Here is a 10,858-nt window from a genome sequence, read left to right on the forward strand (position 1 = left end):
TCGATGATTCCCTCTCTCTACGCATTCTCACTTTATACTGGAATTAGTAAAAGACTAAAGAAAATATAATATATAAATTATATATATAATATATAAATTTAATAGTTCTCAATTTTGTTTCTTCATTGTATTCAATATAAAGTTAGACACTACGCATATAATTCTTTTCATTTGCCGTACAAAAAACCCTGTCAGAAAGAAAGAACTTGATACAACCATTTGAGAAATAACCAAAATGGATCGCAAAAAAAAAATTCCAGCGTGAAAAAAGTGAAAAAATTATATTAGTGAATTTGAAGTGAATTTAAAAGTGGATTCCGAATAAGCTTTAAATTATCATTGTATTTGTAAATATATCTTATTATATTTGTTGATAAGATAGTAAATAATATATAAAATACAAAATCATTACAAAAAATATTTTTAATATTTTACGTGATTTATTAAAAAGAAACAGATTTGTTAAAGGAATAAAAATTATATTTATCTCGATTAAAAACGACATCATAAAAAAAAATAGTTATTTACTTTACCTGTGCCATTGTTGATTATTCATCAATCGCATATAGTTTTGTCAATCGAATTGATTATCAATATTCAATTGATATATTGTATGGTATAAATGCGTCGAAGTTAAACATGTATTCGATTTTGTATTTATGCACGAATATGGCATTTGAAGTATATATATTTTATTAATCAATGTTTTAAATTTATATATCTTATTTGCAAATATTCTAAGCACATACGTTTATTCAAAATATGACAATTCGCGCGTTTCATTCGTAAGAATGTCGGTATCTATATTTCGTTATTACGATGGACGGAAAAAAACTATGATATTATCGTATAAATGATGTTATCTACTACTAAAGATAAGTTAAATTTTTGTTTGATACTAAAATAATAGAGATGATTTAATTATTTTCTTTTTTTTTTATTAACAAATCACGAATAGAATTATATTTATAGGAATATTTCATTTTTATTCGTTTATTATTATTTCGTTTTTATTCTGCCAAAAATTAATTAATTTATTAATTTATTTTTAAAATTTTTCTATATTGTTGATGAATTTGATTAAAATCAAGAAATAATACTTTATATTTTTTGTGTTTCTTTTTAAACGGAGTATTCATTTATTAATATCGTATTAGTGTTACATTATTATTAGTATATACATATCTATATAAAAATGAAAGATATAATTTATGCTAAATAAAAATAAAATTTTACTTTCTCTATTAACATGATCTATGGAGTGTAGTGCGTGAATGAACTATAGTTCTATGTGTACAAGATTCCATTTTTGTATGACTAAAGTAATCAAATGTCAGATAAAATCACGAAATGCAAGTCAACAGTCACCTCTAAGGACAACAGATGATAGTTATCGATAATGTGAAATTCAATCAAAGGTAAACTTATTATTTACGAATTACTAATCAATCTTTATAAGAAACTTCTTTTTTTTTTCTTTTTATTTTAATTCGTGTCGATAAAAAGCTTAAAAAATGAAAAAAGAAAAAATAAATATAAACACAATTGTAAATTCGCGCATATTTATGATTCAAAATTTAAATGAAAATTTGATAAAAATTTATATAAATTCTGTGAAAAAATGCATTAAATTATAGGATTACATTAAAATATTAGATTAATTTAAAGCTATTAAAATTATGAAGAAATGAAGGCAAGCGTTTTACGATGACACCAGCAATTAATTGAACAATTAAAAGCAAATGCTACACAGTTTTTATCTATGAATAACAATTTGTCAATTTAAAAAATACACAATCGCAATCAGAATATTCATTACTATGATAATTATGAAGCTGCATGTACCATTTGAAAAAAATAAATGCGCAATCGTATTAGGTTATGCCATTTTTTTTTTATAATTGGCGATACTGGACGATTTGACGGAGTCAATAGCGAATCATAAATAATTACAAATTTGCTCTCAGTCGATTATCAGATGATATCGCTAACGATTTTCTTTGTGAATATTTTTATTTCAAAAATGGGAATTAATATAAAAAAATTATGAAAATATCTTGTCGAATACGAAGATATCGAAAATTAAAGATCTATTTTTGCACAACAGGTTAAAAAATTATATATCATCCTATATCACAAGCAATTCCGTCAATATCGACTCCAACTTTAAAACAATTGCTTTTACATAAGACATCGCATAAACAAATATAGGTCGTAAATGTTTTGTAAAAAATATCAACACCGCCATTATTTCCATATATGTCAATGTCGTAGAAAATACTTATTCAAACTTGAATTTCATTACCAATGATCTTCACAAAAAAACTGTGGTTTTCGATAAAGAACACAACAATAGATCTTTAATAACGTTGAATCAATTGAAAATGATTTCGAATAAACTGATTTCAATCACCGTCAAATCGCGATTTTCCAATTATAAAATTTAATGTTTCTCATGATTTTTTATATTATTAAACTGACCCTAGATAAGAAATTGTTTGAAGATGTCGATAAATATTAAACTCACAGATCTATAGTTCCATTGATGAACGTGGATATGTTGATCAATTTTATGCTGTTTTCATCGGCTTCTTTTTGCAATGGACTCAAGAGTATCTGTATAAAAACTAAATTATCATGTACGAAATCTTACAGCGTATCGTTGAAGGTCATCAACCTCGCGCTAGTAGAATTATGTGGAGTTATTTTTCACCATTCGAGAAACTAATATGCTCAATACCGTAAAATTTTTTATTAATTCCATAATATTTTTCACAAAACAAAAAATTATCCATATTGAAAACATTTATAATAAATCCAAAATATAGACAAAAACAGATCGCAAATAAATTTATCAATCCAACTGATTTGATATCAAAAATTGTATTCGAAAAATAAATCTCGAGAACATTTTCTCATCAGGCAAAGAATAATGGAAAATAAGTAAATCATTTAAATACATTTTATCAAGTGGAAGAAAAATTGTTTACGAATAATTAATAGTTCAATTTGCGATCAAAATTGAAACGATATTAAACTTCTGTCTATTGATTTCTCTATCATCCATTTTCAATGATTTTTCAAAATGTTATTCCCGTTCATTTTTTGATTTTTTTGACATTTCTTTAATGAATGTGTTTCTAGACTAATTTCAACAATACTACAATGAGTTATTAAGCAACACATTTAAAAGATTAAATAGAACTGCGTTATCAGATGGATCTATTCAATCCTGTAGTCAAATCTTAATGTAATCAGATTATAATCGATTAGTAAGTTATACCTTAGATCCATGAGTCCAGATTATAATTGATTGGTAAGTTATATCTTAGATCTTACTCAAGAAATTCATGTAAAATGGGCATTCTCTGAAGAATGTCTACATGAAAAATACTACTATTTGTATGAACAGATTAATGATTTTTGTTTCTGTAAAAAATATAGAAGGCCGCTGCCGCTGATCGTGACAAAATATTGGAACACAGCTACCATCATTGAGAAGTTAAAAGAAATATATTTGTTCATCTACTATTATTAAAGGAATGATTCATCAAAACTAAAAAATTTATTATATTATTTACGTATAAAGAATAATTTAAGTTTTATATTAAATTTAATTCATCCATATATTTAACGTATCCATAAGTATATTTCGAATTTATAGAAATTATAAAGATTCAAAATTTCCATGTAATTTTGATGAAATTTTAATTTATTGAATTTTTTATTTTATTATAATTATTGTACAAAATAATTATAGGAATTTGTAACGTTAGATAAATGAATATCAAAGCCTTCCTAATTTATTTGTTTATTTATTAATTTAATATTAGTTTTTAATATTAGTTTTTCTTAATAACTTTCATTATTTGTTATTATTCATTTATTAATTTGATATTATATAAAAATTATCTTCTTTAAGATGAAAGAATTTTTTCTATTAAAAATTTCTTTAATAATAAAATAGTAATAAAAAAAATTTTGTAATATAAATACTTATATATTATTTTTGAAATAAATTTTTTAAATATTGATCTATGAAATAAACAGCAGAGATATTAAAACTCATTTTTTAAGTTATGATTTATTAATAATCTTCAAAGATGTTGTGAAATTGCTATATATCTACAATTTCCTTCCTATTTTTATTATTTTTATCTACTAATCTTTTTGATTTTTGAAGAATTGATTTAATTTTAAGAATTTGCTCAAATTATTAAATATATATAAAAAATCAATTTGCTCCTCTTTTAATTCTATGAAGATTTAATGCATTTGTTAAATAGTTTCATCCCAATAATATATTTCATGATATATTTTTTATGACTTATAGTCTCAATATCATTTACAAGGTTAAATTGAGCAATTGCAAATTTTGCTAGCAAAACTTATATTTATTAATTCCTATTTTTGTTTTGCAATCTTCTTTTACCATCAATTTATATATATAAATATGAATTTTAATTTTTATAAATCTATAACAAATAGTAAATAGAAAAATGTTATTAATTAATTTTTTTCAACAAAATAATTTAATATAAAATATTATTATGTAATAAATATAGATACAATAGAATCCATAGCATTTTTTGTTGGAACTCTTGCTCTCTTTTTGTATTTCCATTTCAATCAAATTTTCTTCAATTATAATTTTCTTATTCATATTTCTTTAAAGACTTGTTAATAGTTTTTATTAAGTTATTAAATAATTAATTTATACTATTCAATATCCTATATAAAATATCATGACACATAAAATCATAACATTATTTAAAAAATTATTTTTAATAGAAAAGAATATTTTTAGAAAATTATTCTTTAATATATTAATTAAAAAATGAAAAAAGTTATTACTAAAATCGAAAAGAAATGTAAAAAAAAATATATATTGAAAAAATTATAAAAAATTATAATAAATTATAAAAATTATTTAGCGAAATGGCATTCAAAGCAACATTCTTCATAAAAATCATTTATGGTCAATCTTGCTAAAAAAAATGTTTTTTGTAAAATATACTTCATATGAAAAATCGTATGTAAATCAATATTTTACATATCAATAAAATTTATAAAAAATTATTTTTCTTCGTTTTAATCTAATTAATTAAATTAAAAGTATACCTAAAAAAATAAAATATGTATTTTTTTCTTTCGTTAATTATTTCATTTTTTTTAGATCATTCATAATGCAATGATGAAAAATTGATTAACAAAGAAATGCGGATTTGATAAATTTTTTATAAGTTTTACATATTTTCAAATAAGACGTTACATTATATATCTATGAGCAAGAGAAGAATACACTCTATTTCCTTTCTATGACGTACTTAATTGTATTTCAATTTTTTTAATTTTACATAATATTATATATTAAAATCATTCCTATATTTTATTTTTTTAATTTATATTTGCGCAAAACTGTTTATTTCATTCATAATAAAAGCATACACATATAAAAGCCTAACCTTGTTATTTATATATTTCAAAGTTAAAAACTAAACGATAATAATAATTTAAAATTCGAATTTAAAAATATTAGTTCTTTTGAATTGAAGGTGGCACTACTAACAAATGTCAACTGATTATGGATACTATAAAATTCGATTGTAAGTTCAAACAAACGAACAGTCTTGTCGAGTCACATGGTCAACACCTGTCTGCAACAATTTGTACAATATGTCAAAAAACGCATTTTATTTCTTTATGCTCGATTGGCAAAGACGACAACAACGACGTGGTGAAACTTTTAACAGTTTAAAAGATGTTGCAGCGGATCCAAGATGCAGTGAAGAATGGAAGGTAAGAATTTATATAATTTTTTTTATAATATAATTTTAGATAATTTTTAAAAATTGAATTTGATTACTTATTTAAAATAATGAATTATTCTAAAAGACCATGTATATTTCATTATTAAAATATTTCATTCGTTTTCAATATTATATCAACATATCAATATTTTCATTTCACAAGGAAATATTTATTTTGAATGTAAACATACAATAAGGTCATTTTAACTGTAATAAGATAACAAAATAAGATTTTATTAAATATAAATTTAAAGTAACATTAAAAAATATATATCGAATTTATAATTTTTAATAACAATATAATTAAATTACAATTGTTTTTTATAATTTTGTATGTAGAATATTTCACCACAAGAAAAAGGAATTTATATTGCCAAAGCAAAAGATAGCAAAATTAAAGCTCAAGGAAGTATGAGTAAGAAGACTACAATTGGAGAAGATTTGACTGAAGTGGAATTAAATGCAAAAAGAGAACAAGAGTTCCAACAAAAAATGCTACAATACATAGATTCTGTTGTATCTATGGGTTTATTACATAACAGTATGTATTTCATATTAAATTTTTTAAATCTTTTTTTTTTTTAAGTATTGATTAATTACTTAATAATATTTGTTACAGATTTACAAAAATTAAAATTTATATTTATACATGTAAACTGGTTCTACAAAAGGGAAATAGGAATTAATAAATGTGAGTTTTGTCCAGCAGAATTTGCAGTTGCTCAATTTAGCCTTGAAAATGGTATTGAGAATATATATCATGAAGTGCTGAAAGTGAAAATACCATTAGGATGGAAAAGAGATGCAATTGAAACTAGTCAACAAACGCACCAAATCCCTATAGAATTAGAAGATGGACAAAGTGACTTTTCATATATGTTTAATGAGTTGACCAAATTTTTAGAATCAAACAAGACTGGAAATAAATTTCCTCCATTATTCACTGCAAAAGACTTGACTCCTGTTGTGGAATCGCTGCTAATAAAAATGATTGATGCTAGCAGTAAGAACAAAAACTAATATTATACCATTAAATGATATAAAAAATGATATAAAAAATAATATTTCTAATTATATCTAATTATATTTTAGATGGATCGATTGATGATTTTATAATTTATTCGATAGAAGCTCTATTTGGAGCATTGCGAAATGCTGCTGTACAAAAGGTAGACGATCGTAGTATTCCTCTTATTGTTGCAGAAAATGAATTTTCAAAAGACTTTTTATGCAATACACGTGGCTTTGAGTGTGATGTAAGAATAAAAAATATTTTTATAAATTACATTCATTTATCAATTTCTATTTAGTAATAATAATAATTTTTTTTTATATATGTTTGTTTATAGTTCCATAAAATTATAGATATGTCTCAATACTGTAGCAAATCTATAGTAAAAAGATGGGGTTTCACAATATGTGATTATTGTTGTGAATATCTAAATATAAAATTGATTGAAGGTGTGCATCGTCCAAAAGAAACCCCATTTCTACAATCTAGTGATTTAGAAAAAAAAAGTGGAAAAGAAGCTAGTGGTATTGATAAACGTATGAAGCATATGAGCATCACTGAGAAGGCGAAAGTTCTTGAAATGAATGGAGTAAGCTATAAATTTTTAATTTTTATTATTTACAAAATTTAACAAATGTTCACGTTTTGTTAAATATTTTCTAATTACAATTTTAGGTATCTGGAGCTCACAGGAACATTGTATCTGAACGAAGTTACTGTTTTGAACAACGACGGCGTAATGAATGTAAACCATTGGATATAATTGATCATGGTAAAGCCAGTACATCTAGTTTTGATAATTCAGCAGTAAGTATTAATATTATTATAATATTAATATATATAATTATCTGAATCTTAAAATAATATAAAAATAAATTTTTAGCTAAATATTCCAACACGTCCATTACGTACACCAAAAACGATGCGTAAATATTACATATATTTATATAAAATAATTCAATAAATTATATAATTAATATAAATAAATATTTTGTAATATTTCAGCTCAAGCTTTTCTTGGATCACAAGAAAGTAGTGCAAGTGATGCATTAAATCCTAATGATTTCCCGCCAATTAGTGAGTCATTTATTTCTAAAAATTAATTTTTAAATATATTCCAAAGTATTGAAAAAGAATAATTAAATAAAAAAATAATTTTAGTTAAATTTTATTGACATTTTAAGTAAATATTGTTTAATGTTTTTTTATTTATAAAAATTTCATGATATTATTTAAACAATAATTAGATTTTTAATTTTTTTTATTTTATTATATTTTTGATTGTGTATAGTAAGGAGTATATAGAGTGATTAAATTTTTAATCTTTTTTTCATTTTATTTTTTATTTTTATTATAGGAGGAAGAGGCATAAACTATAAAAGAAAAACTACAGATATTAAATCACCTTTGGGAAAAGGTAAAAATTCATCAATTATCAATTTTTTATTATATTGAATATACTTGAGTTTTTTTAAAAATTAAATAATTATCTATTTTTTTATACAGGACGTGGAAAATGACAAAAACATTGACAATTTTGATATATTTGGATTTTTTTAATAAAACGGACTTTTATGCAGACTTTAGGATGTTCTTATGGATAAGACTTACATAATTTATGTATAACAATTTTAATAAGAAACTACAATATTTTTTTTGACTAGACTGGCAAGAAAAAGAAAAGTATAATACAATAGAAAAGTACATTATATGTACATATAAATAAAATAAGTTTGTATAAATAATAAAATTTATTTTATTATCTGCCTACAAACTTGAATTTCAATTATTTTTTTAATAATCATAATCCTCAATTTTAGATAATTTTTGATATTGAAAAATTTAATACACTTAATATGCAAATTATTTTTTATCATTAATTATTTTGTCTACAATACAAGTGAAATTTAATAAATATATTGAGTTAATTGATATATTCATTTAATTATATAATATATTAATTCTCGTTTTCGAAAAGTTAAAAAAATGAGAGATAATTACTTCTTTTTATTTTTTGATATGTCATTTTTAATACAAAATATATAGTATAAGAGCAGTACTCATGAATATATTTAAAGAAGACTTCATTATATTGTAAGTTAGTAATCATCATAATCTGTTTCTGATTTGGACTTTTTTGTTTTTTTTTTGTGTATATTGTTATGTTTTGATAGTTAAAAAATTTGAATCTTAAACTGTAATTTTTCGATGAATAACGAATAAAAGTCAATACTGATAAAAAAAATATAAAAGAAATATAAAAAAAAATTGTTTAAATTATAAATTTTAAATTATAGATTTTATTTACGAATTGAAAATTTTTATAATATATTGATAATACATATAAAGAATTTTATATATAGTTCATAACATTAGTTTAATATGTGACGCTGATTCGTACATTCCTTGCACATAACGCTGATTCGTATATTTTAAATTAATAATAAAAATATTTGATATTTAATTTACATATATATATAGTAATTAATTTTACTTTTTATTTTTTTTTTTAAATTTTAAATTTTTTATATTAATTAAATTTTTAATGTTTTACATTAAGAAATAAAGAAATAAATATTAAACAGATAGATTTGATCTATCTATTTAATATTACATTATATTAATCTTATATACATACATTAATTATATAAGGTTACTAACATAAAAAATACGAGCATATGTTTGATAATAAAATATAACTATATTCAAAATATAAAAATATACATAATGTAATTACGTGCATATAAAAAACATTCAAGAAGAAAAAAAGTATTATATTATTCTAATATTCGATATATGTATGTATATTATATTTTTTACAAATATTAATAAAATAATTATATATTAAAAAATTAAAGATTAAAAAAACATAAAAGTACAAAAATTCATGAGAATTCATTAAGCAGTCATAAAAAATTTACTAGATTTTTATAATAACGTACAATGGAACCAAGTTATTCTCAATAGTTGAATAAATAATAAATACTGATTATTAATACAGCTAATAATTAGTTTTAAAACTATTACTGTTAGCTATAATATTTCTCTGATTAAGTAAAAATTATAAAAAAAATAAAACGGCACGAATTATAATTTGAACAATGTGCTAATAATGAAGTCATAGACATAGTAGTGACACCTACAAGAAAATGGAATTAATAACGATTTATTCAATTAAATTTGTATTAAAATATTTTTCTAATTAATCTTGTTAAAAGAAGATATTTATAAAACTAAAATGTGTACATAATATAGAATGATCCATTTAAATAAATACACTTATACTTTTCATTTATGATGATATGAAAAATATTTTATGCAAGAATATATTACGTAATTTGAATGATATCAGAGATCAATACGTTATACAGAATATTTTTTAAGGTCATTTTTTTTTTTTTTTTAGTTTCTAAAATTATTGATGTTTTTTTTACAAATAAATGAATACTTTTTCTTTTGTAAAAAAAATAAAAAATAAAACAAAAAAAAAGGAATAAAAGATAAAATACAATATTTATTTTATATTGATATAAAAATAAAGAGGTTAGAATTAATACTTATGAGAAATAAATTTCGAAATCAAACACATCATCCTTATATACATATATACATACAATACATACATCAAGGCACAGCAGCAAATTGAATGATACATTTGAAATTAAAGACTGCTATATGTATATCACGAAACTAACGTCATCAGGCAATCTTCTGTAACACAAACGATACATTCGACTTAGCAACACGTCAGTAGATACTTTGAAGATGCGCCAGGTATGTCCGGTTCGACAAGACTGAACCTGCACCGACTTGTTTCGGAGCAGAATTCTGAATCATTTGACCAGACGCATTGGAAACAGATTTAATACTCTTATATTTTTTCCGCGAAAAACAAACTGCGAAATTTCAAAATGCCAATAAACAATATTATTTATTAATTTATCATTATTTAATTTATCATAAAAACAGAATATTAATAATTTCCAATTTTTAAAATATGAATTTTATAAATACTTTTCAATAGAATTCTCATATA

General features: G+C 21.8%; 1 protein-coding gene across 2 annotated transcripts; it reads left to right on the top strand.

Annotated features, from left to right (window-relative positions):
• The first annotated feature begins 5 nt into the window (after positions 1-5).
• On the top strand, positions 6-8,596 carry LOC100866653 (protein maelstrom 1). 2 transcript variants are annotated; one of them, XM_003694075.4, is made up of 12 exons: positions 6-347; positions 1,268-1,418; positions 5,556-5,799; positions 6,150-6,351; positions 6,430-6,813; positions 6,903-7,066; positions 7,160-7,411; positions 7,498-7,629; positions 7,706-7,748; positions 7,828-7,899; positions 8,180-8,239; positions 8,329-8,596. In XM_003694075.4, the coding sequence occupies exons 3-12, from the start codon at positions 5,677-5,679 to the stop codon at positions 8,340-8,342; spliced, it is 1,446 nt and encodes a 481-aa protein (XP_003694123.2). In that variant the 5' UTR covers positions 6-347; positions 1,268-1,418; positions 5,556-5,676; the 3' UTR covers positions 8,343-8,596. The 2 variants fall into 2 exon arrangements, with proteins under 2 accessions (XP_003694123.2, XP_086762319.1); XM_086906193.1 differs by having other exon boundaries at positions 27-341.
• Positions 8,597-10,858: the final 2,262 nt, after the last annotated feature.

The sequence above is a fragment of the Apis florea genome, unplaced genomic scaffold, assembly GCF_048593485.1.
Source record: "Apis florea isolate Af1SG1 unplaced genomic scaffold, ASM4859348v1 contig_2492_pilon, whole genome shotgun sequence".
NCBI classification, from domain to species: Eukaryota; Metazoa; Arthropoda; class Insecta; order Hymenoptera; family Apidae; genus Apis; species Apis florea.

Excerpts from the sequence above, each read along its gene's own strand:
- LOC100866653 (XM_003694075.4), top strand. The coding sequence starts at position 5,677 with ATGTCAAAAAACGCATTTTATTTCTTTATGCTCGATTGGCAAAGACGA. Across the intron at positions 7,630-7,705 it reads CTAGTTTTGATAATTCAGCA|CTAAATATTCCAACACGTCC; the intron begins GTAAGTATTAAT and ends ATAAATTTTTAG. Across the intron at positions 7,749-7,827 it reads ACGTACACCAAAAACGATGC|CTCAAGCTTTTCTTGGATCA; the intron begins GTAAATATTACA and ends GTAATATTTCAG.